Raw genomic sequence first — 26451 nt, 5'->3', positions numbered from 1 at the left:
TGGAGACGGACGCCTAGACCCGTGGACGGTGATCGGGGGATCCCGCCCACAGTATGGGTCCCGAGAAGACAGCCCCCCTATAGCCCGGGGGGCTCTCGGTGAGGTACGCGGCTCAAGCCGCTTGAAGAAGGTGCCGGTTGCGGCTGCGCGCTGGGAGGGGCGGAGTTGTAGTCGCTCCGCGGTTTCCCGCCCCTCCCGCACTAGGCGCGTGACGGAGGGCTGGGGGGGTTTTAGTGGGTAGACCTCTTGTAGGGAGTCCCACATACCCCCGCCCCTTCCCCCGAGGGGGTGGGGGATACGCAAAGTATTTCCCCTCCTTAAAAAAAAAAAAAAAAAAAAAAAAAAAAAAAAAAAAAAAAAAAAAAAAAAGGTTAGGTTGGGGGCGATACCGGTCCGTCCACGTTCGTGTCCCTGGGCGCCTGGGTGCGCCGCCCCGCCCTTTACACGGGACGAGGCACTCAGGATGGCTGAACGCCGGTCTTTCTTCTATCTTTCTTTCTTTGTATTAACTTTCTTGTTTTGTTCATCATATAATATTTATTAACCCTATCTTTCACCATCTTTTCTTCCCTATCTTTCCTTGTATTTATACCTTCTTTACACTATTGTCTGTTTGTGTGTGAAAATCTGTGTGTGTTTCTGTGATGGATGGGCCCGTGGGCCCCGAACCCTAAACTGGTAACGTCCGGTGACGGGGTGCATGGCGAGTCGGTGACTACGCATCGAGGACGTGGGGCAGACTCACCCCTCAATGATCAAAATATGGAAGGTTGCATCGACAAAAATATTCCCCGGGCGGGTACCAACAATGTTGGAGAATCCCGCACCCCCTCAGAGGAGGGGGTCTGGCCCATGTATACGGGGGGCGCCACCGCTGCAATGGAGAGAGAAAAGGAGGTCGCGAAGGCGACGCAGGCAGGAAAGAAGCAGGCAAACGACGACCCCAGGCTTGACCTGAAGGTTCCGATCGTACACCTGGAACGATTCGAGGACGCGGAAGGAGGCTCACGGGCGGCGACGCCCGGGTCTACTAGGAGCAGTAAGTTCTTTGGCTCCGAAGGAACTTCCGACGATGGCGAGAGCGGTCACGAGACAACCGCTTCTCAAGTACTGGATAATGAGAGAGAAAAGACGAGACGTCACTTCCGCAAAAGGCGCGGAAGCGAAGTGGACAATGACTCGGATAAAGGCAAAGGCACAACTGCCTCGCGGTGCACCAAGCGGGGCAGGGGTAGGCCGCCTACCACCGGCCAATACGTTGGTTTGCACCAAACCAAAATGGAGAAGGCTGCTGCTGAGCGACTGGAAGAGCGCAGGGCTCAGCAGGCTGAGGCGGAACGCCAGATCTCGGATGTGGCAAAGGAGCTTCCACAGCAACGGTCCCACCGGCTGTCGGAAGCTTCCAGATACTCGGACGTTACAATGTCGGACGCAGAAGAGGAGGAGGTGACTTCGGCCAAATTAGGCTCGACCATTACCAAGAGCCTAGAGGTCATCAGCATGGTGGCCTCGAAGTCCAAAAACCTAAGTGGCCCCTTTGTCAAGCACCTGAAAGATGCGACGAAGGCGATACAAGAGGCGACTGCGGCATTGCTGCGGCACTCTAAAACAGAGGAGACGCAGGCCCTGGAAGCGGCAAACAAACGCCTCTCCAGAGACCTTGCGGAACTGAGGTCGGAGCTCGCGACACTCAAACGCGAGCTAACGAATGTGCGGCCTCAGTCTGCCCCCGCAACACCGGCACTGGAAGAGATGCTGGCAAAGGCAGTGCGAGAAGCGATCGCCGTATCGAGCGCTCGCATGGATGCGCGGCTCGAGGGCTTAGAGGCGCGACTGTTACCGCAGCCGCGAATCCGGCCGCCCCTTGCCTCGGACAAGAGACAGGAACAGGTCCAAGACGCACCACCAACTTATGCGTCAAAAACCCAGAAGAAGGCAGCGGTGTCGGAGCCCGCGGTGTCGACTTTGTCGCCTCCGCTCAACCCGGGTCCGGCCCTGAAAAAGAAGAAGGGAAAAAAGAAGTCTGCTGCCGCGGAAGAAGCGGCTGCCGCTAGACGCGATGCCGCCTCAACATCGGCAGCATCGAGACCATCAGAACAGGAGTGGACAGAGGTTGTCAGAAAGAAGGGAAGGGCACTAAAAGATGGAGGAGATAGGAAGAAAGTGTCCAGAAAAAAGAAGAAAAAGATAGAGGACAAACTGCGCGTCCCCAAATCTGCAGCAGTGGTCCTGACGTTGCAACCCGAAGCTGAAAAACGAGGCGTCTCGTATAAAGACGTCCTCGAAAAGGTTAAGCAACGGCTGGATCTTAGGGTGCTGGATGTTCCTCTAATGAGGTTTAAGCAGGCCGTGACCGGGGCCCGTTTATACGAGATCTCGGGAGCGGACTGCAAAGAGAGGGCGGACAGGTTAGCGGAAAAGTTGAGAGAGGTCATAGAGAGTGATGAGGTCCGCATTTCACGACCTCAAAAATGCGCAGAGTTGCGCATACATGGGCTAGACGACTCCGCCAACGCAACGGAAATAGCGCAAGCCATAGCTCTGGCGGGTTGCTGTACTGCTGCCGATGTAAAGGTAGGAGAAATAAGGCGGGATCGAAGAGGGCGCGGAATGGCATGGGTGAAATGCCCGGTCGAAGCGGCCAAAAAGGTGACAGCACCCAATACAAGGGTGTACGTGGGGTGGACCGTAGTACGCGTAGTGCTTCTAACATCGCGGCCTATGCGCTGCTACAAATGCCACGCGACCGGGCACACACGAGCGACATGCCCAAATGAGGCTGACCGAAGCGGGCTCTGCTTCCGCTGCGGCCGGCCGGATCACGTAGCTGCACAGTGCGAAAACGCACAACATTGTGCACTATGCGCAGCAAGTGGAAAACCGGCGGACCACAGTGTCGGCAGCAGAGTCTGCGGCAAGGAGGCCCCAAAGAAGAAACGCTCCAAAAAGAGCAAGGCAACCCAGAAGCTCACCACAACACCTACGGTGGCTTCTGAACCTGGTGTGGCTCAAATGGAGGAGCAATAACGGCTACCCATCGCTTCCTGCAAGGCAATCTGAATCACTGCGCCCAGGCGCAAGATCTGATGATTCAGAATATGGCGCAGTGGTCGATTGACCTTGCGTTCGTGTCGGAGCCGTATCGCATACTCCCCAGAAATGACTGGGTGGGAAGCGCGGACTCTTCAGTCGCATTAGTGTTTGGCCCCGGAATTATGCCTCCAACATCGAGGAGGACGACCAGAGGCCTAGGATTTGTCGTCGCCAGCATGGGGGCTCTCACTGCGGTGGGGGTTTACTTCTCCCCCAACAGGCCTCTTGCCGAATTTGAGGCATTTCTGGGACGACTAACTCCCATCGTAGGCGGAGCTTCTGGACCAGTAGTCGTCGCCGGAGACTTCAACGCGAAGTCTTCGCTCTGGGGATCCCCGGCGACGAATGCAAGAGGCAGAGTGATGGCCAATTGGCTGGTGTCCACAGGATTGGTGGTGGCCAATAGAGGGGCCGTGAGCACCTGTGTCAGACAGCAGGGCGAATCAATCGTGGACCTAACGTTGGCGAGTCCGGGATTCGCGGGTCGAATCGCCAACTGGAGAGTTGATGCCGAAGAAGAGACCATCTCGGACCATCGGTACATCCGTTTTGATGTATCCGCACACATTTCGGAACTGGGCCGCGCAATGTCACCGGGCGGCGGCCCGAGATGGTGTCTGAGTAAGCTCAACAGAGAGTTACTAGAGGAGGCCGCAATCGTTTCGTCGTGGGCTCAACTTCCCTCCAACGATGTAGAGGAGTGTGCGGAGTGGCTGAACGAGGCGTTGCGCAACATCTGCGACGCCTCTATGCCACGCGTCGGGAAACGCAAGCCCCGACGCCAGACTTATTGGTGGTGCCCCGAGATCGACCAACTGAGACGGGAAAGCATTGCGGCTCGCCGCCGCTACACACACTACCGAAGGAGGCGAAATAGGGCTCCGGAAGAGGAGGAGGCTCTTTACAATGCCTACCGCGCAGCGCGCCAAGCCCTCCGCAAGGGCATCACAGAGGCGAAGGCCGCATCATGGCAGGAATGGTTGCTGGCTCTTGACGAGGATCCCTGGGGTAAGCCCTACAAATGGGTACGGCAGAAACTCCGTCCGGCTGCCCCGCCAGTCACCCAGTGTCTCGAACCGGAACTGCTCAACAGAGTGGTCTCGACCCTATTCCCATCCGGGGTCGAATGGAGCCCACCGATGGCGGCTCAATCGGAAGAGATACTGGAGGTTGAAGAGGAAATACCGCCAGTAACATCTGCGGAATTGGCGGCGGCAGTCCATAAGATGGGGTTAAAGAATACGGCGCCTGGACTAGACGGAGTCCCCGGGCGTGTCCTGCTCTTGTCGATGAAAGCGATGGAGTCGCGGATACTCACCATATTGACTAACTGTTTAGTCCAGGGTAGAGTTCCGCGACGATGGAAGACTGGCAAGCTGGTACTTCTCAGAAAGGCCGGACGCCCGGAGGACAGCCCATCCGCATACCGTCCGATCGTGCTGCTAGACGAGATCACGAAGATTCTCGAGCGGGTGATTGTGGCGCGACTCGTCAAACACCTTGAGAGCGTCGGCCCGGACCTGAGCCCGAACCAATTCGGATTTCGCTCAGGCCGCTCAACGATCGGGGCGGTGGCGCGACTTAGGGATATTGTAGAGGAAGAGGTCTCCCGGGGTGGGGTAGTGTTGGCAGTGTCGCTGGACATATCAAACGCCTTCAACTCCCTGCCCTGGGAAGTCATAAAGGACGGACTCAGACACCACGGCGTTCCGAGATACATGCGACGCACCCTCGGTAGCTATCTCTCGGAACGCTCCGTGCAGTTCCCTACACAGAACGGATGGGACATAGAAGAGGTTGACTGTGGCGTTCCACAGGGATCGGCGGCAGGGCCGTCACTGTGGAACATCGGGTTTGACCCGGTACTCCGCGGCGTAATGCTTCGCGGTGCAGAGGTCATCTGCTACGCGGACGACACAGAAGTCGTCTGTCGTGCCAGGACCTATCGCGAAGCGGTTATCCTGGCGACTGCTTCCGTCGCTCAAGTGGTTCGCCGGATACGCGCGCTGGGCCTAAATGTCGCGTTGGAGAAATCCGAGGCCCTATTCTTCAACGGGCCGAGGAACCCACCACCGCCGGACATGGCCGTGGTAGTAAGTGGAACCAGGATAAATGTCGGTCCGACCATGACATACCTGGGCATCGTTCTGGATGAAAGGTGGTCCTTCGTGGAACACTTCCGCCGGCTGTCCGAAAAGGTCTCCAGGGCAGCTGGAGCCCTCGCGTCGCTCCTCCCGAATCTCGGGGGGCCGAGCATCGGCTGCCGGCGGCTGTACATGGGTATCATCCGATCGATGGTCATGTACGGCTCGCCGATCTGGGCTTACCATCTCTCGCCCCAGAATCGCCTCGTACTCGGACGGATACAAAGGGTGATGGCGACCCGGGCAGTGCGTGGCTACCGCACCATATCCAAGGATGCGGCATGCCTGCTCGCGGGTAGCACACCCTGGGACCTCGATGCTCAAGCACTTGCCGACGTATTTTGGCGTTGCGCAGCGGTCCGCGCGGAGGGAAGCAACCCTTTACCGGACGCCGTACGTCGGTGGAGGAGCTCAGCAGAGGAGACGGCACTGGAGACGTGGGCGCAGCGGCTAGAGGAGCCTACTGTGAGCATTAACCTTATAGAGGCGATCCGCCCCTTATTCAGGGAGTGGATAAAGCGCAGGCATGGAGCGCTGACCTTCCGACTCACACAGATGCTGACCGGGCATGGCTGCTTCGGTCGGTATCTGTGCGAGATTACTGGAAGCGAACCGACCGCAGAATGTCATCACTGCGGTGCGGACCGGGACACGGCCGATCACACACTCACGGCGTGTCCCGCTTGGTCGGAACAACGAGCGGAACTCTCATCCAACATCGGCGAGGACATAACGCTCCCAGCGCTCATCAGGGCCATGGTGAGGAGCGAAGAAGAGTGGACAGCCGTCGAGACATACGCGCACAACGTCATCTCGACGAAGGAGGAGGCCGAGCGCGTGAGAGAGCAGGCGGCGCTCGAACTCCCAGGAAGGAGGCCGAGGCGGAGACGTGTCGCTCGTAATGGCCACGACATCCCGCCTTAGTCTGGGGACTCGGGCGGTGGTATGGGGATACCGCCGCCCGTTACATGGAGTCCCCGAGTGGGTCGCGATGCGCAACATGTTCCCGCGCATCGCGACAAAAGCAGAGGAACGGCCCATGCAAGCCCCCCATGTGGGGCCTCTGTTCGGCCTGAGGGGTCTCAAAGCCCCCCCAATGTAAGGGCCTGCGCCGTACAGCAGGTGTCGCCGACTGAGTCCCGGAAGCCATGTTGCAGTTACCGGTCGCACTCGGTTTAGCGTGTCGAGGGAACATCGCAGTGTTTTAGTGGGTAGGGCCGCGGCACCACCATCTTCGCCGCGGCGAGCCCCACATATCCGCAGGGGAGCCCCCATCCCCTGCGTCGAATGCGTCACTGCATTTCACTGCGTCAAAAAAAAAAAAAAAAAAGGTTAGGTTAGGTTAGGTTGGGGGCGATACCGGTCCGTCCACGTCGTGTCCCTGGGCACCTCCCCCGTGCCATCGTGAGCGTTTTCACGGTGACACGGGAGGGGTGGCTGAACGCCGGTATGGCGTGTGTTTGTGTGCGTGTCTGTCTTGTATGTTTGGCTGCGCCCGCAGTATGACGAACGGGCCCGCGACCCGGGGTGTCGGAGTTTAGTATGATGGGAGACCGTAATAAGCAAAGTATTCTCCGGGTGGGTCCCGGCTCCTCAGGAGCCGGAGAATCCCATGCGCCGTCTTCGGACGGTGGCCGGCCCTCGTATACGGAGGGGCCACTTATTACGAGGAAGGACGAGGGGGCCGCTAAGGCGGTGAAGAAGGAAGAGGAGGCCGCTAAAGCGGCGAGACAGAGGGCCATTTTGGCGGCGTTAGGAGGAGGAGGAAGTGACAGCGCGAAGAAGCGCGACAGCCCGAAGCCGGCGCCCATTACCGCGCCGGTGGCGGAGCTTCTAACGGACGAGGACATCGACTTCAGTCAGCCGCAGCCCAACGGCGTTGAGCGGATGCTGAAGTTGATGCAGAAGAAGAAGCTGAGAGGCGACAAGGATCTGCCGCGTGTCCTCTTGACACGCGACGTGAAAATGCCGCCTCCAAGCACCGGAAAAGACGACATTGGTAGAGACTCCCCTCGTGGTCGAGTCTCCCAACATGGACGAGACTATCCCGGATGTGACAGCGAGGACTGGCTCTCGGACTCCAGTGAGATGTCTGGCATATCGCTGGACTCCGAGGGCTTGCCCGCACTCTCGGAGAAGACGCGCCGTAAGAGGCGCTCTGACGACGACGTGACACCGCCCCTCAGCAAAGGGGCCGTGCCAAAAGCCAAGAGAGGACGCGGCCGCCCGCCAACGACTGGACAATATGTCGGTCTGGCGAAGGCGCAGGCCGACCTGAATAGAGAGAAGGAGGAGGCCCTTCGACTCCAGGCGGAGGAAGAGGTTGCCGAGGCGGCCAGGGCGGCGCGAGAGACGCGCTCTTCGCTCCTCGCGAGCCCCGCCCCCATGGAAGAAGACAGGCCAGAGCAGACCATCCACGCTCTGGCCCAATGTGTTGAGACTTCGCTGGGAACGATCTCCATGGTCGCAGCGAAGTCGAACAACCTGAAGGGGACATTCCAACGTCTTCTGAAGGAGGCGGTCAGTGACATACGCACTACCGTCGCCGCTATGAAGAACCGCGGAGCGACGGAAGAGATACGAGCCCTCGAAGCTCAGAATGCGCGGCTCCAACAAGAAGTGGAGTCTATGCGCAAGGAGTTAGAGGCGCTGCGTCAAAAAGTGTCAAAGCCGGCCGAGCAGGACATGCGCCAGCTGTTGTCTGAGGTCTCTCGTTCTAACGTAGAGACCTTCAGCAATATGCTGAACGCTCGGCTGGCCGGACTGGAGAGTCGGCTCCTCCCAGAGCCTCGACTGCGACCTCCGCTCGCGGCGGACAGAGCCCGGAGTGTTACCCCGGCCACCGTCGAAAGTGTAGAGGCAATACCGGAGCAGACGCCGGGGACCCCGAAGCCAAAAGCCAAGGGGAAACCGGCCCAAAAGAAGACGCGGCAGCCCGTCGCCACAGAGGCCCCACAAGAGGCCCCTGCCGCGCCCGAGGCGCCCAAGGCCAAAAAGGGCCGAAAGAAGAAAAAGCGGCCGTCAATGGCTGCTCAGGAGGCGACACAAGGGGGAGCGAATACCAGCTCCCCTCGTACTGAGGCCCCGTGGACCACGGTGGGTCCCAGGGCCAAGAAGAAGAATGGGGCGGCTACACCAACTACAGCCGCCCCGAAGAAGAAGATAAAGCCAAGGCTTCGCGTCTCCGCCACTGCGGCCGTCGCTCTCACAATAGAAGAGTCGGCCGTGAAGGCGGGTATGACGTACGCCAAGGCGCTTGAGACGGCCCGGCGGGCGGTGAACATCGCGGAGTTCGATATTCCGCAAGTCCGCTTCCGCCGGGCCCGAACTGGAGGGCGCCTCCTCACTATCGCCGGCGAGGGCGCAGAGAAGAAGGCGGACGCCTTTGCCGCGAGGCTGAGGACCGTCCTGCCTCAGGAAGTGAAAGTCGGGCGGCCAGCTGCTTGCGCGGAGATGCGCATCGCCGGCCTTGACGACTCTGTGACGGCCGCCGAAATCATGGAAGCGGTCGCACTTGAAGGAGAGTGCCTGGCCGGCGATGTCCGGGTGGGGCCGATTAGAGAGGGGCCGCGGGGGGACGGATCGTGTTGGGTCCGCCTTCCAGTCGCGGCCGCTAAGAAGCTCTCGAGCTCTGGGCGGTTGCGTATTGGTTGGGTGTCGGCGAGGGTGGCGTTGCTGGCCGCGAGGCCAACGCGCTGCTTCCGCTGCCAGGACACCGGCCACGTGGCTGCCAAGTGCCAGTGCCCGGTGGACCGTAGTGGGACATGTTTCCGGTGCGGGAAGCCGGGGCACAAGGCGGCGGAGTGCGGGGCAGCGGAGCCGAACTGCTCCCTGTGCGAGGCCGCTGGCAGAGTTGAAAGGGGGCACGAGCTGGGCAGATGTCCATCTGCCAAAAAGCCGGCCCCCGGAGAAGACAAGGCGCCGACCAAAAAAGCCCGACAGAAGTCGAGGCCAAGGGGCGCGCGGGCCCCGCTCGCTCCCGCCCGAATGGAGACGGACGCCTAGACCCGTGGGCGGTGATCGGGGGATCCCGCCCACTGTATGGGTCCCGAGAAGACAGCCCCCCTATAGCCCGGGGGGCTCTCGGTGAGGAACGCGGCTCAAGCCGCTTGAAGAAGGTGCCGGTTGCGGCTGCGCGCTGGGAGGGGCGGAGTTGTAGTCGCTCCGCGGTTTCCCGTCCCTCCCGCACAAGGCGCATGACGATGTTGTAAATGGTGGGGGGGTTTTAGTGGGTAAACCTCGTGTAGGGAGTCCCACATACCCCCGCCCCTTCCCCCGAGGGGGCGGGGGATGCGTAATGCATTTCCCCTCCTCAACAAAAAAAAAAAAAAGGTTAGGTTAGGTTAGGTTAGGTTAGGTTAGGTTAGGTTAGGTTAGGTTAGGTTAGGTTAGGTTTTTTTTTTTTTTTTTTTTTTTTTTTTTTTTTTTTTTTTTTTTTTTTTTTTTAATTTCCACAGGCCTAGGTGGCCCGTGCCCTTTTTAAGTTTAATATATTTAATTTAGTTTCTTTTCATTGTAACTTTCAAGTAACATACGTTATACGCGTCTAACATTCAGTAATTTGCCCTGAAGGGGCTCTAAGTGTCGTACCCTCTGATATTGTTGAGGGTATTTTGTGTTGGCCACCTGGTTGGTGGCTGCTGTCATCTTCCCGGAAGTCATCTTCTTGACTGGGATGTCATCGGAGTCTTGATCTTCCGGGGTGATGTCATCTTCTTTTTTTTGGAGCCCAGGGTGTAAGTCCGGCATTTTCCAGTTCCTCTCGATTTGCGTCCACCCTTTGCCTTTCGATGTTGTGGCATTGGCTCGGGTGTAAGGGGGTCACCAAAGCTGGGTGGAGTATCTGGGGTGTTAAAGAGTGCTGGTCCATGCCGGTCCCACTCACTGGGTGAGGCTTGTTGTTTGGTTTTTTGTGTTTGCCACCTGTTGGTGGCTGGTGTCATCTTCTTGATTGTCAATCCAGTATTGGAGCTTTGACCGAGACCAGTTTTTGGATGGTGGGATGGTCCCGGTTCTTGATGGCCATCTTGGCGTTGTAATCCATGATGGTCTGGGTAGATGTTTCTAACACTCCCTTTATGAGTTTGCCCAGCGCGTCATCCGTGTCGTCGGTGTAGTAGACTAGATGTTCCGTGTGACGCGTCAGGGCAACCACCGCGTGTGAAGCACTGTCGTGTAGCTGCAACTTCCTCTTTTGCTGTTTGATGACGTAGACTCTCTTGTAACACAATCCCTGGGCCTCGTGTATTGTAAGTACTTTTGAGGCCTCTCCTGTTCCGTAACCTGACTTCCTCAGAGTTGACTTTTCTAGCTGGGTGTAAGTCAGGTACAGGGTGTTGGTGTCGGTTTTAGGGATCTCCGTCCCGGTCATGGGTGTTATTGCCAGGGACTTGATGATGTTGCTTGAGGAGTAGATGCCCTTGTGTATTTGCTTCAGCGCCATAGCGACGTCTTGCGGGCACCTATGTGTACAGAGAAGATGGTTAGGTTAGGTTAGGTTAGGTTAGGTTAGGTTAGGTTAGGTTAGGTTAGGTTAGGTTAGGTTAGGTTAGGTTAGGTTAGGTTAGGTTAGGTTAGGTTAGGTTAGGTTAGGTTAGGTTAGGTTAGGTTAGGTTAGGTTAGGTTAGGTTAGGTTAGGTTAGGTTAGGTTAGGTTAGGTTAGGTTAGGTTAGGTTAGGTTAGGTTAGGTTAGGTTAGGTTAGGTTAGGTTAGGTTAGGTTAGGTTAGGTTAGGTTAGGTTAGGTTAGGTTAGGTTAGGTTAGGTTAGGTTAGGTTAGGTTAGGTTAGGTTAGGTTAGGTTAGGTTAGGTTAGGTTAGGTTAGGTTAGGTTAGGTTAGGTTAGGTTAGGTTAGGTTAGGTTAGGTTAGGTTAGGTTAGGTTAGGTTAGGTTAGGTTAGGTTAGGTTAGGTTATGGGGGTGGATGAGATGGCTGGCTGTCTTGGCAGGGTTTTCACAAACATATGTCAGGCAGCCATGCCTAGAGTTCGGGGTCCACCCTCTCCGCGACGGGAAGTGTATTGGTGGAGGACCGAGTTGGCTGACCTTCGTGCCGCCTGCAATGCGGCGCGTCGAGCGTATACTCGCAGCAGGCGGCGCCGCCCCCAGGACGTGGATCGGGATGACCGGCTGCACAGGGTCTACGTAGCAAAACGGAAGATCCTGCAGCTGGCCATCAGTCGGGCCAAGGAGGAAGCGTGGCTGGAGCTAGTGGAGGGGTTAGAGAAAGACCCCTGGGGCCGACCGTACAAAAGGGCGCGAGACAAACTTCGCGCCCAGTCGGCCCCCCTGACGGAGACGCTCCAGTCAGATCTGCTGGGGAATATAGTTCGAGAGTTATTCCCGAACCCCCCGGCAGGATTCGCTCCACCGCGGATGGCCCGACGGACGCCGGGCTCGATGGAGGAGGGTGTTCCGCCACCCGTCACCGACGCTGAAATGGAGGCGGTTTTGTCCCGCCTCCGATCCAAGAAGAGGGCGCCTGGTCCGGACGGGGTGCACGGGAAAATTCTTGCAATTGCTCTCGTGCACCTCGAAGACAGTATTCGGGAACTGTTTGACCGCTGCATTCAGTGCGGGCAGTTCCCGAAGGCATGGAAGGAGGGCCGCCTCGTCCTGCTACCGAAGGGCGGGCGGCCACCGGACAGCGCGTCGGCGGTACGACCGATCGTGTTGCTGAACGAGGTCGGGAAGGCATTTGAGCGCATTTTAGCCTCTCGCCTCGTTCAGCACTTGGAGGAGGGCCCTGGGCCTGGACTGTCGGATGCACAGTTCGGGTTTCGGGCCGGTCGGTCGACCATCGACGCCATAGGGCGTCTCAGGTCGGTGACGCAGGAGGCGGAACGCAGGAAGGAGGTGGTGGTTGTGGTGTCCTTGGACATCGCCAACGCCTTTAACAGTCTCCCCCACAGCGTAATACAGGAGGCACTGGAGTACCAGGAAGTGCCTCCGTATCTCAGGAGACTGTTTAAGGCGTACCTCTCCGATCGGGAGATCGTGTTCGAGGATCGGTCGGGGTCCTTAGTGAGGGTGGAGGTCGAGTGCGGCGTCCCACAAGGTTCGGTTGTGGGTCCGAACCTCTGGGACTCTGGCTACGACTGGGTCCTGCTGGAGGAGTATCTCCTCCCCGGAATGGATCTCGTCTGCTACGCAGACGACACTTACATCACATTCCGGGGAAGGACGTACAAGGAGGCTGCGCGGCTGGCTGAAGAGGGCACAAAGCTCGTAGTCAGCCGCATTGAGCAGCTTGGGCTTCGGGTCCGCATGGAAAAAACCGAAGCCCTGCTCTTCCGCGGGCCCGGGAGGAAAGGACCCCCACCGGGTGCACGACTCCTGATTGGAGAGACGGAGGTCAGGGTGAGCCCGACACTAAAATGTCTTGGGCTCATCCTGGACGGGAGGTGGACCTTCGGTCCGCATTTCGAACAGTTGGGACCGAAGGTCGTGAGGGCGGCATCAGCGCTGGGCCGGCTCCTTCCGAACATAGGAGGGCCCAGCGAAGCCTGCAGGCGGCTATACTCCGGGGTTTGCCGGAGTATAGCTCTGTACGGGGCCCCAATTTGGGCGGATTCCCTCACCGTAAGGAACAAAGCCCAGCTGCGAAAGGCGCAGCGGGTCATAGCGGTGAGGGTAATTCGGGGCTACCGTACAGTCTCCTGGGTGGCAGCCACTGCCCTGGCTGGAGATCCCCCGTGGGAGCTCGTGGCGCCGGTGCTCGCCGAGATGCACCTCTTCACTTTAGAGAGGAGGTCACTTGGTGAGTCGCTGACGTGGGAGGAGCTCTCGCGGGTGCGGACGCTGGGGCAGGAATGAGGTTCTGGCGCAGGCTCAGTACGGTCAACGTACTGCTGAGGCCCTGCGTCCAGTTCTTGCGGCGTGGATGCGTCGCAAGAGAAAACCCCTCACCTTCCGCCTTACTCAGGTGCTCACCGGACATGGTTGTTTCGGTGCGTACCTGTGTAAGGTCGCCAGGAGGGAGCCTACGCCAGCCTGCCACGACTGTGGCGCTGCGGAGGACACGGCCCAGCACACCCTCGAGATGTGCGATCGCTGGGCCGTGCAGCGCCACGATCTTGTGGCAGTGCTAGGCGGGGACCTCTCGCTCCCGAGCATGGTGCGCTGCATGCTCGAGAGCGATGAGGCCTGGCAGGCGGCGGTCTCTTTCTGCGAGTATGTCATCTCGCAGAAAGAGACCGCGGAGCGGAATAGAGAGGATGACAGGTCCTCTCTTCCGCTCCGCCGGCGTAGAACGGGAGTGCGGAGGCGTCGCTATGCGAACCTCCAATAACTCTCGTCCCACGGGGCTCCGGGTCAGGATGGGTACCTGCCCGGCTGAGCTAGTCCCGGCGCCGAGGGGAACGCTTCAGTTTGCCTAAGCGTTCCCTTACTTTTGGTGGAAGTCCGGTCCCTTGAGGTAGACCGGCCGGTCGTGGAGGGAGTCCTGTGTTAGACAGATCCAGGACATCCCTCCGTATACGGCTGAAGGCAACCGCAGGTGGTTTTAGTGAGTAAGAGTCTCACATACCCCCGGGGTGCTTCAGCTTAACTGAGGCACATACCCGACCCGGGGGACCCATGATGGGTTTCCCCTGCGCATCAAAAAAAAAAAAAAAAAAAAAAAAAAAAAAAAAAAAAAAAAGGTTAGGTTAGGTTAGGTTAGGTTAGGTTAGGTTAGGTTAGGTTAGGTTAGGTTAGGTTAGGTTAGGTTGGGGGCGATACCGGTCCGTCCACGTTCGTGTCCCTGGGCGCCTGGGTACGCCACCCCGCCCTTTACACGAAGTGACGTATCCAGGATGGCTGAACACCGGTCTTTCCTGTCTTTCTCTCTTTTTATAGTTTACTCTTCGTTTGATGTTTATTTTATTTGGTCTATCTTTTCACCACCTTCTCTAATCTATCTTTCGCGTTTTATTTAACTCTTCTTTACACCAGCGTGTGTTTCTGCGTCTATATGTGTGTGTGTTTGTGGATGGATGGACCCGTGGGTCCCTAATCCCCGGTTTGTGGTGCCCGGCCTTGGGATGCGTGGCGAGCAGGTGGCTTACGTCGCAAGGGCACTAGGGCAGAATCTCCCTTAACAGATCGAACCATGGAGACACGCAATTTTGAAAATTCTCCCCGGGCGGGTACCAGCAATGCTGGAGAATCCCGCACTCCCGGTTCGCCGGGAGTCTGCCGCACGTATACGGGGGCGGCGCAAAATGCGTTTGAGGATAAGGGGGCCGTTGCAACGGCGAAAGAAGGAGTGAGTGCGACAACGCGCGAGTTTCCGAAGCCGGCGCACCTAACCGCGCCGGCCGCGGACGCAATCACGGATGAGGACGTAGACTTCTCCGTCTACCAGCCTAACGGCGTAGAGCGGGTGAAGAAACTGGCTCAGAGAAAGAAGGAGCGGGGTTGTCCAATCCGGGACTTACCCAACCTGCCGCCTGTGCTGCAGTACCGGGATGTTCTCGGGACGCAGCCCCGTGCTCCTACTCCTACCGGACGTGACGAAGAGGTCGGTAGAGAGTTAACGCGCTCACCTCGCGTCGTTCTGCGCGACGTGATGCGCGAACTCTCGATACCACCTCCACAAGGACGAGACCATTCCACCGGACGTGACAGTGAGGACTGGCCCGCGGACTCCGACGATACTGCCTCGGACATGTCGATGGACTCCGAGGGCCTGCCCACAACACCGGACAGGACACGCCTGAAAAGGCGCAATTCTGATGACGACACGGACCCGCCCATCAGTAAGGGGGCGGTGCCCAAAGCGAAGAAGGGACGTGGCCGGCCACCAACAACTGGCCAATACGTCGGCCTGGGTAAGGCCCAAGCGGACCTTAAACGGGAAAAGGAGGAGGAACGCCGGGCTATGTTCAGGGCGAAGGTCGAGGAGGTAGCCCAGAGAGCACGGGAGGAGCGAGAGGCGAGGGAGTCGCGAGCCGCCCTTCGCGCAAGCCCTGCCCCGGCCGAGGACACGGAGGAGACAAGCGCGGCCCTTGAGGCAGGCGTGGAGAGGGCCTTGGATATGGTGACAATGGTCGCCACAAGGTCCTCAAATCTGAAAGGGACGTACCAGCGGGCCCTCAAGGAGGCGGTCGCGTCCATCAAAGCGGCTGTCACCGAGATGAGAGGCCGCGGTCAAACCGAAGAAATGCGGGCACTGGAGGCGCAGAACGATCGCCTCCTCCGTCAAGTGAACGCGATGCGCCGGGAGTTGGAAGAGCTCCGCCGTCGCGTCTCTGGGCCCGCAGCTGACGACCTGCAGAAGATGTTGTCGGAGGTCTCGCGCTCCAATATCGAGACCTTCGGCAACATGCTCAATGCGAGAATCGCCGGCCTCGAAGACAGACTCCTCCCGGAGCCAAGGAGAAGACCGCCGCTAGCTGCGGACAGCGCCAGACCATCTCCCGGCGCTGCGCAAACAGCGGCCCCTAAGAAGACGCCGAAGGCCAAAAAGACGGCACCGGCAATGGCACCGGATGAAAGTTCGGCAGGCGGCGCGGTGGCTACTATACAGCCGCCCGCCGCACCAACTGAGAAGAGGGCTACAAAGCCGAAGAAAAAGAGAAAGAAGAAGCAGCCATCAATGGCCGCTCAGGAGGCAGCTAAGGGGGGGCGGAACACCAACACCCCTCCCGCCGAGGCCCCGTGGACCACTGTCGGCCCACGTAGGACTAAGAAGAAGAAAGGGGCGGCTACTCCAGCTAAAGCCGCCCCCAAGAAGAAGAAGAAGGCCAAGCTCCGTGCCCCCAACACCGCGGCAATCACCGTCACACTGAAGGAGGGTGCCGCGGCGAAGGGAATCACGTATAGCGACGTCCTAACCAAGGCTAAAGACGCGTTCAAAACGGGCGGACTCGCGGAGATGGGAATCGAGAAGGTCGAGTTCCGCTTCCGTCAGGCACAGACCGGCGCGCGCGTTCTCACCATCCCTGGCGAGGGCGCACAAGAGAAGGCGGATGTACTGGCCGCAAAAATGCGGGAGGTGTTGGATCCGGAGGTGGTCAAGATCGGCCGCCCGGCGAAATGCGTAGAGATGCGCATCGCCGGGCTGGACGACTCGGCAACGACCGCCGACGTCATCGAGGCGGTCGTCAGAGAAGGGGGATGCCCGACAACTTCAATTAGGTCGGGCCCCATTACGAAAGGAAGGTGGGGCGACGGCTCGCTTTGGCTGAGCGTCCCCGTCGCGGCAGCCAAAAAGCTGCTCAGCTTGGGGCGGCTGCGAGTGGGCTGGGTCTCGGCGAAGGTGACACTGCTGGCCGCGAGGCCTAAGCGGTGTTACCGATGCCTCGACACCGGCCACCTGGCGACGACATGCCAGTGCCCGGTGGATCGCAGCCGGAACTGTTTCCGCTGTGGGAAGCCGGAGCACAAAGCAGCCGAGTGCCGGGAGAAGCAGCCCAATTGCTTCTTCTGCGAGGCACTCGGCAAGGACAAGGACCATGTGCTAGGTAGTAGCGGCTGCGTCACTGCGAAGCCGCTCCCCAGTACCAAGCGCCGGAAGAGACGCGGAGCTCCCTCCGAAAAGGCTCGGCCAAAAGAGCCTGGAGCCGGTGGTGCTGGGGTTAGTCAGCCCCAGCCCGCCATGGAGGTGGAGCCATAGGCCCGTGGGCGGTTGATCGGGGGATCACCGCCCGCACGAAGGGCTCCGAGAAGAAAGCTCCCTAGATGCCCGGGGAGCTCTCGGTGAAGAAAGGCGGCGGCAGAACACCAGCCGCCGCAGTGGAGTAGTGCCGGATGCGGCAAACGGACGCGTGGGGTGCGGAAGTTCGGTATAGTGCCCGCGCCCCACAATGGCCGGAAGGAGGGCATGGGGGGGTTTTAGTGGGTAAACCTCGTGTAGGGAGTCCCACATACCCCCGCCCCTTCCCCCGAAGGGGTGGGGGATACGTAACGTATTTCCCCTCCTTAAAAAAAAAAAAAAAAAAAAAAAAAAAAAAAAAAAAAGGTTAGGTTAGGTTAGGTTAGGTTAGGTTGGGGGCGATACCGGTCCGTCCACGTTCGTGTCCCTGGGCGCCTGGGTACGTCACCCCGCCCTTTACACGAAGTGACGTATCCAGGATGGCTGAACACCGGTCTTTCCTGTATTTCTCTCTTTTTATAGTATACTCTTCGTTTGTTGTTTATTTTATTTTGTCTATCTTTTCACCACCTTCTCTACTATATCTTTCTCATTTTGGTTAACTCTTCTCTACACTCTTGTATGTTTGTATCGTATATATCTGGGTGTGTTTGTGAGATGGATGGACCCGTGGGTCCCTAATCCCCGGTTTGTGGTGCTCGGCCTTGGGATGCATGGCGAGCAGGTGGCTTACGTCGCAAGGGCACCAGGGCAGAATCTCCCTCTAAAGATCACAATATGGAGAAACGCAAATTGGAAAATACTCCCCGGGCGGGTACCAGTACCACTGGAGAATCCCGCACTCCCGGTTCGCCGGGAGTCTGCCGCACGTATACGGGGGCGGCACCAACTGCGTGTGAGGGTAAGGGGGCCGTTGCAACGGCGAAAGAAGGAGAGGGCGCGACAACGCGCGAATGTCCGAAACCGGCGCACCTAACCGCGCCGGCGGCGGACGCAATCACGGACGAAGACGTGGATTTCTCCGTCTACCAGCCTAACGGCGTAGAGCGGGTGAAAAGACTGGCTCAAAGAAAGAAGGAGCGGGGCTGTCCAATCCGGGACTTACCCGACCTGCCGCCTGCGCTGCAGTACCGGGATGTTCTCGGGACGCAGCCCCGCGCTCCTACTCCTACCGGACATGACGAAGAGGAACGTAGGGAGTTGACGCGCTCGCCTCGCGTCGTTCTGCGCGACGTGATGCGTGAATTCTCCCTACCGCCTCCCCAAGGACGAGACGATACCGGAGACGACAGTGAGGACTGGCCCTTGGACTCCGACGACATGACATCTGACGTGTCGATGGACTCCGAGGGCTTGCCCACAGACCCGGACAGGACACGCCGCAAACGGCGAATCTCGGAAGACGACAAGGCGCCGCCCCTTGGTAGAGGAGCGGTGCCCAAGGCTAAGAAGGGACGTGGCCGGCCACCAACGACCGGCCAATACGTCGGCTTTGGAAAAGCTCAGGCGGAGCTCAACAAGGAGAAGGAGGAGGAACGCCGGGCTGCCTTCAGGGCGAAAGTCGAGGAGGTAGCCCGGAGGGCACGGGAGGAGCGAGAGGCGAGAGAGGCGCGAGCCTCCCTTCGCGCAAGCCCTACCCCGACTGCAGAAGACACGGAGCAGACGAGCGCGGCCCTGGCGGGTAGCGTAGAGAGGGCCTTGGAAATGGTGACGATGGTCGCCACAAGGTCCTCCAACTTGAAGGGCACGTACCAGCGCGCCCTTAAGGAGGCAGTCGCATCGATCAAAGCGGCCGTCACCGAAATGAGGGGCCGTGGTCAAACGGAGGAAATGCGGGCACTGGAGGCGCAGAACGACCGCCTCCTGCGCCAAGTAAACGCGATGCGCCGGGAGTTGGAGGAGCTCCGCCATCGCGTCACTGGGCCCGCAGCCGACGACCTGCAAAAGATGTTGTCGGAGGTCTCACGTTCCAACATTGAGACCTTCGGCAACATGCTTAATGCCAGGATTGCCGGCCTGGAGGACAGGCTTCTGCCGGAGCCTCGAAGGAGACCGCCGCTGGTGGCGGACAGCGCAGGGCCATCACCCGACGCCCCACCAACAGCGATACAGAAGAAGACGCCGAAGCCGAAGAAGACGGCGACGGCAATGGCGCCGGACAAGGGTTCAGCAGGCGGCGCGGCGGCTCCTTTACAGCCACCCGCCGCAACTACTGAGAAGAGGGCTGCAAAGCCAAAGAAAAAGAGGAAGAAGCGGCCATCAATGGCCGCTCAGGAGGCGGCAAAGGGGGGGCAGAACACCAACGCCCCTCCTGCCGAGGCCCCGTGGACAACTGTGGACCCGCGCAGGCCCAAACAAAAGAAGAAAGGGGCGGCTACTCCAGCTAAAGCCGCCCCCAAAAACAAAAAGAAGAAGAAAGCCAAGCTCCGTGCCCCCAACACCGCAGCAATCACCGTCACACTGAAGGCGAGTGCTGCGGAGAAGGGGGTCACGTACAAAGACGTACTATTAAAGGCGAAGGACGCGGTCGGGAGCGAAGTGCAGGAACTGGGCATCAACAGGGTCGGGTTCCGCTTCCGCTTGGCCCAGACTGGCGCACGCGTCCTCACCATCCCTGGTGAGGGCGCCAATGAAAAGGCGGACGCCCTCGCCGCAAAAATGCGGGAGGCGCTGGACCCCGAAGTTGTGACGATTGGCCGCCCGGCGAAATGTGTAGAGATGCGCATAGCCGGGCTGGACGACTCGACCACGACCGCCGACGTGCTCGAAGCGGTCGCCAGAGAAGGCGGGTGCCCGACTATTTCCATCAGGTCGGGCCCCATTAAGAAAGGAAGGTGGGGCGATGGCTCGCTTTGGCTGAGCGTCCCCGTCGCGGCAGCCAAAAAGCTGCTCAGCTTGGGGCGGCTGCGAGTGGGCTGGGTCTCGGCGAAGGTGACACTGCTGGCCGCGAGGCCTAAGCGGTGTTATCGATGCCTTGATACCGGCCACCTGGCGACGACATGCCAGTGCCCGGTGGACCGCAGCCGGAATTGTTTCCGCTGTGGGAAACCGGGGCACAAGGCCGCCGAGTGCCGGGAGAAGCATCCCAACTGCTTCTTCTGTGAGGCACTCGGCAAGGAGAAGGACCACGTGCTGGGTAGTAGCGGCTGCGTCACAGCGAAGCCGCTCCCCAGCACCAAGCGCCGGAAAAGACGCGGAGCTCCCTCCGACAAGGCTCGGCCAAAAGAGCCTGGAGCCGGCGGTGCTGGGGTTAGTCAGCCCCAGCCCGCCATGGAGGTGGAGCCATAGGCCCGTGGGCGGTTGATCGGGGGATCACCGTCCGCGCGAAGGGCCCCGAGAAGAAAGGTCCCTAGATGCCCGGGGAGCTCTCGGAGGAGAAAGGCGGCGGCAGAACACCAGCCGCCGCAGTGGAGTAGTGCCGGATGCGGCGAATGGCCGTGATGGGTGCGGAAGTCCGGTTTAGTGCCCGCGCCCCACGACAGCCAGAAGGAGGGCATGGGGGGGTTTTAGTGGGTAAACCTCGTGTAGGGAGTCCCACATACCCCCGTCCCTTCCCCCGAGGGGGCGGGGGATACGTAACGTATTTCCCCTCCTCAAAAAAAAAAAAAAAAAAAAAAAAAAAAAAGGTTAGGTTAGGTTAGGTTAGGTTAGGTTAGGTTGGGGGCGATACCGGTCCGTCCACGTTCGTGTCCCTGGGCGCCTGGGTGCGCCGCCCCGCCCTTTACACGGGGTGAGGCACTCAGGATGGCTGAACGCCGGTCTTTCCTATCTTTCTTCTCGTTTTATAGTATACTCTTCGCTTGCGTTATTTTGTTTTTGTATCTTTCACCATCTTTTCTACCCTGTCCAATATTTTTTGTTTACTCTTCTATACATTATTGTTTGTTTGTGTGTGAAAATCTGTGTGTGATTCTGTGATGGATGGGCCTGTGGGCCCCGAACCCTAAACTGGTAACGTCCGGTGACGGGGTGCATGGCGAGTCGGTGACTACGCATCGAGGACGTGGGGCAGACTCACCCCTCAATGATCAAAACATGGAAGGTTGCATCGACAAAAATATTCCCCGGGCGGGTACCAACAATGTTGGAGAATCCCGCACCCCCTCAGAGGAGGGGGTCTGGCCCATGTATACGGGGGGCGCCACCGCTGCAATGAAGGAGAGTAGGAGGAGTGAGGAGAAAAACGACTTTGGCAATGTATCACTGGACGATGAGAGGCAATCTGACTTGGCTGCTATGACGACGGCGAGTGAGGGTGATGGTGGATCGCGAGCGGTAACGCCCGCATCCATTGGCGGGGGTCCTTCGCGATTTTATGGAAGGCCCGAAAGCGGAAGCGACGAGAGCGGCAACGAGACCGCCGCCTCTCGGAGCCAGGACCGAGGCAGTGAAAGGGAGAGGGAGAAGATAAGGGCCACTTACCGGCGCAAGAGGCGCGGAAGTGACCTGGAGAACAGCCCTGAAAAGGACAAAGGAGTGGCTTTAAAGCCCTCATCAAAAAGAGGAAGAGGCAGACCGCCCACCACAGGGCAATATGTTGGCCTAGCCAAGTCTAAGAGGGAGTACCTCGAACTCAAGGAGAAGGAGATAGCGATGGAAGCGGAGAAGGAGGTCCTGGAATTGACGAAGAAGTTACCGGAGCTACGGTCCCACCGGCTCTCGGAGGCTTCATTCTCCGATTGTGCGATGACAGAGGACGAAGTGGTCACGGCGGCGAAACTGGGCTCGGCCATAACCCAGAGTCTGGACGCCATCCTCGCGGTGACCCAAAAGTCCAAAAACCTGAAAGGGACATCGATTGCGGCCTTGAAAAAGGCGACCTGCACTATACGGGAGGCGAGCTCCGCCCTCCTCAGCAGGTCAGCATCGGAGGAGACAAGAGCCCTGGTAGAAGCAAACACCCGCCTCTCCAGAGAGCTCGACGAGATGAAAAAGGAGTTAGAGGCCGTCAAGCGCAAGCTCGCTGACGCACAACCACATACGGCTCCCATGACCATCCAAGAGCCGAATATGGAGGAGATACTGCAGCGAGCAATGCGCGAGGCGGTGTCTCTGATGAACGCCCGCATGGATGCGAGACTGGAAGGGCTTGAGGCTCGGCTCTTGCCGGAACCTCGCCTGCGGCCCCCGTTAGCTGCAGACAAGAAGAGGGATAGTGCCGTTTCGACCTCATCTGGCACTAGGCCCCAACAGGCTGAAAAAGAAAGTGAGACTCCGCCTCCGCCGGAGCCATCAGTTCCTACACTGATGCCTCCGACGAACCCGGGTCAGAAACCGAAAAGGACGAAGAAGGGGCGAAAGTCTGCCGCCGCCGCTGAGGCTGCAGCCGCGAGGCGCGACACAGTGACAACGGCAGCAGGGTCACAGCCAGCCGCCACTCCCTCATGGACAGAGGTAGTGAAAAGAGGGAAAGGCAAGGCACCAAGGACGGTGGAAGTAAAGAAAAAGGTGCAAAAGAAAAAGGAGAAGAAAAAGAAGGACAAACAGCTCCGCGCTCCGAAAACTGCAGCCGTAGTGCTAACGCTGCGCCCGGACGCGGAGAAGAACGGTGTCACCTACCAGAGTGTCATCGACAAAGCCAAGCAGCACCTGGATCTGACTGCGCTAGACATAGCAGCGGTCAAATTCAAGCGGGCCGTGACCGGGGCCCGTATGTACGAGGTCTCGGGTACTGCCTGCAAGGAGAAGGCAGACGCTCTGGCGGGTAAGCTGAAAGAAATAGTGGGAGAGGACATGGTACACGTATCGCGGCCACAGAAATGTGCTGAGTTACGAATTGCGGGTCTCGATGACTCGGCGTCGGCGGCAGAAATCGCGACTGCTGTAGCGAGAACGGGCGGCTGTCGCGCCGAAGATGTTAGAGTCGGAGAGATTCGCGTAGACAGGAGAGGTCGTGGCTCGGCCTGGGTCAAATGCCCGGTCGAGGCCGCAAAACAAGTGACGGCGCCGAACGCTAAAGTTTATGTCGGTTGGACCGTAGTGCAGGTGACTCTGCTCTCCGCGCGAAAAATGCGGTGCTTTAAGTGCCACGAAGAGGGCCACACCCGGGCGACGTGCTCGTCAGAGATCGATCGCAGTGAGCTCTGCTTCCGCTGCGGACAACCGGGCCACTCGACCAAGCAGTGTGGGAATCCTCCTCACTGTGCACTGTGCGAGGCAAGAGAGAAGCCGGCGGACCACATCGTAGGCAGTCGTCGCTGCGACAAGTCTGCCCCTCCCAGCAAGAAGAAACGGAAAGGCCCTGAAAAGAGCCAAGCACCGAAAAAGGCCGCCATAACACCTACGGCGGCCTCTAGTGCCAGAGCGGACCCTATGGAAGCCCAATAACGGCCACCATACGATTTCTTCAGGGCAACCTGAACCACTGCGCCCAGGCGCAGGATCTCTGGGTTCAGGCTCTTCTGCAGTGGGAAATCGACGTGGCCGTTATTGCAGAGCCGTACCGCGTCCTGGAAAGGGGTGATTGGTTGGGAGATGTCAACTCGTCGGTCGCCTTGGTCTTTGGTCCCAAAATCGTGCTTCCTTCGTCGAGGAATTCGATAAGGGGCCGTGGATTCGTTGTCGCCATCTTGGGGACCCTCACCGTAGTGGGGGTTTACTTTTCCCCGAATAGGCCGATCGTCGAGTTAGAGGCGCTCTTGCTCCGCCTGACCGCCGTCGTAGAGGGGTCGACTCAACCCGTAGTCGTCGCCGGAGACTTCAACGCGAAGTCACCGTTGTGGGGCTCCCCGGCGACGAATGCGAGAGGTCGCTTGATGGAGGAATGGTTGGCTGCCACCGGTTTGGTCCTGGCGAATCGTGGGGCGACCAGCACATGCGTCCGGCGGCAGGGAGAGTCCATAGTAGACCTGACCCTCGTCAGCCCTGCCATCGTTCAACACGTAACAGAATGGAGGGTCCTGAGTCGTACTGAGACTCTATCGGACCACCTCTACATTCGCTTCGTCATTTCTCACTTGACGGAGCAAGGCCGCACAATTTCACCTGGTGCTGGCCCGAGGTGGTCCCTGAAGAAGCTGGACCGCGACATCCTCAAGGAGGCAGCGGCTGTCGCATCGTGGGCACCTCTCCCATCGGAGGACGTAGAGGAGTGCGTGGAGTGGCTAACTGAGGCGGCGCACAACATCTGCGAAGCCTCGATGCCCCGCGCTGGCCCGGTTCCGCCCAGACGCCAGACATACTGGTGGAGCCCGGACCTGAAACGCCTTCGAGAGGAATGTGTAGCGGCCCGACGCCGTTACCTACGGTACCGCAGACGGCGGATCCGAAATGCGGAAGAGGAAGACGCCATCTATGATGGATACCGCTCAGCGCGACACCACCTGCGCGACGCCATCAGAACGGCGAAGAGAGAGGCTTGGGAGGATTTCCTGAGAACTCTGGAGCAGGACCCGTGGGGCAGACCCTACAAGTGGGTGAGGCAAAAGCTTCGCCCTGCTGCCCCACCGCTCACTCAGTCCTTGCAGCCGGATCTCTGCAGATCCATTGTTTCGGCCCTATTTCCACCTAGGGCCGAGTGGTCCCCCCCATCCATGGCACCACCAACTGCAGAGCCCGAAGAGGAGGAGGAAATCGCCCCAGTCTCAGCCGGAGAACTGGCAGCGGCGGTACATAAGATGAGCCTTCAGAATAAGGCCCCTGGCTTGGATGGAGTCCCCGGTCGTGTCTGGGTGCTAGCGATGGAGCACATGGAAGCACGTGTGCTTGCCGTACTGAACTTGTGTTTGGTTCAGGGGCGAGTTCCACGTCGCTGGAAGACGGGCAAACTCGTGCTACTCAGAAAGGCCGGGCGACCAGAAGACCAGCCGTCTGCCTATCGTCCCATAGTGTTGATCGACGAGATCTGCAAGACGTTTGAGAGGATCATCGTCGCACGCCTCAACCGTCATCTTGAGAGCGTTGGTCCCAACCTGAGCGATGCTCAGTTCGGGTTTCGGTCTCGTCGATCAACAATAGACGCGGTGGCACGGATTCGGTCAATCACGGAGCAGGAAATCTCTCAGGGTGGGGTGGTGTTGGTTGTCTCGTTGGACATCACCAACGCATTCAACACCCTGCCTTGGGAAACAATAAAGGAGGCCCTGAGGTACCACCGAGTGCCCAGATACTTACGCCGAACCATCGGTGATTATCTGTCGGAGCGCTCGGTGCAGTACCCTACCGAAGATGGATGGGAAGAGCAGGAGGTAGACTGCGGCGTCCCACAGGGTTCGGCTCTCGGTCCGGAACTGTGGGACCTTGGATTTGACCATGTGCTTCGCGGTGCCAACTTACCCGGCGTCGAACTGGTCGCGTACGCGGACGACACTGCGGTGGTCTGTCGCGCCAAAACGCACCGCGAAGCCACAATCCTGGCGACGGCAGCGGTAGCGCAGGTGGTGCGCAGGATCCAGGCGCTGGGCCTGACGGTGGCGCTGAACAAAACGGAGGCTATCATTTTCCACGGGCCCCGTAACGCGCCGCCGCCTGGCCTGGCAATAATAGTTGGAGGGACTTCGATCCAGATTGCGTCTACCATGACATATCTCGGACTGATCCTCGATAGCCGGTGGACTTTCAAAGAGCACTTCCGCCGGCTATCCGAGAAAGTGACAAAGGCAGCAGGAGCCCTGGCCTCGCTGCTCCCGAACCTCGGGGGCCCGAGCCTTACCTGTCGGCGCCTGTACATGGGCGTGATACGCTCTATGGTGATGTACGGTGCGCCGATATGGGCCGAAGATCTGGCAGCTGTGAACAGGCAGGCCCTGGGACAGCTACAACGGATAATGGCGACGCGAGCGGTGCGCGGGTATCGCACCATCTCCCGGGATGCTGCGTGCCTGCTCGCCGGTAGCGTCCCATGGGATCTGGACGCCAAAACCCTCGCCGACGTCTACTGGCGTAGCGCAGAGGTCCACGCGGGGGGCAGCAACCCCCTCCCGGAAGCCGTGCGTCGGTGGAGGGAAGAGGCCAACGACAGGGCATTGGAAGAATGGGAAGAGCGGCTCGCGGAGCCAAGAGTGAGCGTGGACCTGATACTGGCCATCCGCCCAGTGTTCAGGGAGTGGTTGGGTCGGAAGAACGGCGCACTCTCGTTCCGCCTCACGCAGGTGCTGACCGGGCACGGCTGCTTCGGTCGGTACCTGTGCGAGATCGCCGGGAGGGAGGAGACGACGCGATGCCACCACTGTGGAGAAGACAGGGACACGGCCGCGCACACCTTAACGGCCTGTCCCTCATGGATTTTACAACGCGCGGCCTTAACGGCCGCGATTGGACAGGACATATCACTGCCAGTTATGGTTCGCGCCATGCTACGCAGTGAACTGGAGTGGAAGGCGGTCGAGAACTTCGCGGAGGAAGTAATCGCCGCAAAGGAGGAGGCCGAGCGGGAGAGAGAGAGAGAGGCGCTCGACCCCCGACGACGAAGACGGACAAGGCGACAACATGTCATTCAGATTGACGACTTGCCGCCCTAGATGGGGAGCTCGAGCGACGGTATGGGGATGCCGCCGCCCAACGAACGAGCCCCTGAGAGGGTCGCGATGCGCTATGTACTCTTCGCGCATCGCGACACCAGAGAACGGACTGCCTATGCAAGCCCTGGTAGGGCCTCTGTTCGGCGGTAGGAGCTGATTCGCTCTAACGAAGAGGAGCCTG

General features: G+C 59.1%; 3 protein-coding genes across 3 annotated transcripts; all 3 read left to right on the top strand.

Annotated features, from left to right (window-relative positions):
* Positions 1–14325: 14325 nt before the first annotated feature.
* Positions 14326–16833, top strand: LOC121734404. Its single transcript, XM_042125015.1, has 2 exons — positions 14326–16476; positions 16594–16833. Exons 1-2 carry the CDS (start codon positions 14326–14328, stop codon positions 16831–16833), a joined length of 2391 nt encoding a protein of 796 aa, XP_041980949.1.
* Positions 16834–17589: 756 nt separating this feature from the next.
* On the top strand, positions 17590–20100 carry LOC121734403 (actin cytoskeleton-regulatory complex protein PAN1-like). Its single transcript, XM_042125014.1, has 2 exons — positions 17590–19743; positions 19873–20100. Exons 1-2 carry the CDS (start codon positions 17590–17592, stop codon positions 20098–20100), a joined length of 2382 nt encoding a protein of 793 aa, XP_041980948.1.
* A 747-nt stretch (positions 20101–20847) lies between these two features.
* On the top strand, positions 20848–26270 carry LOC121734402. The gene is made up of 2 exons (XM_042125012.1): positions 20848–23079; positions 23163–26270. The coding sequence occupies exons 1-2, from the start codon at positions 20848–20850 to the stop codon at positions 26268–26270; spliced, it is 5340 nt and encodes a 1779-aa protein (XP_041980946.1).
* The last annotated feature ends 181 nt before the right edge of the window (positions 26271–26451 follow it).

This window comes from Aricia agestis, chromosome 15, assembly GCF_905147365.1.
Source record: "Aricia agestis chromosome 15, ilAriAges1.1, whole genome shotgun sequence".
In the NCBI taxonomy this organism is placed as follows: Eukaryota; Metazoa; Arthropoda; class Insecta; order Lepidoptera; family Lycaenidae; genus Aricia; species Aricia agestis.
This window is presented reverse-complemented; position numbering and strand designations above follow the sequence as displayed.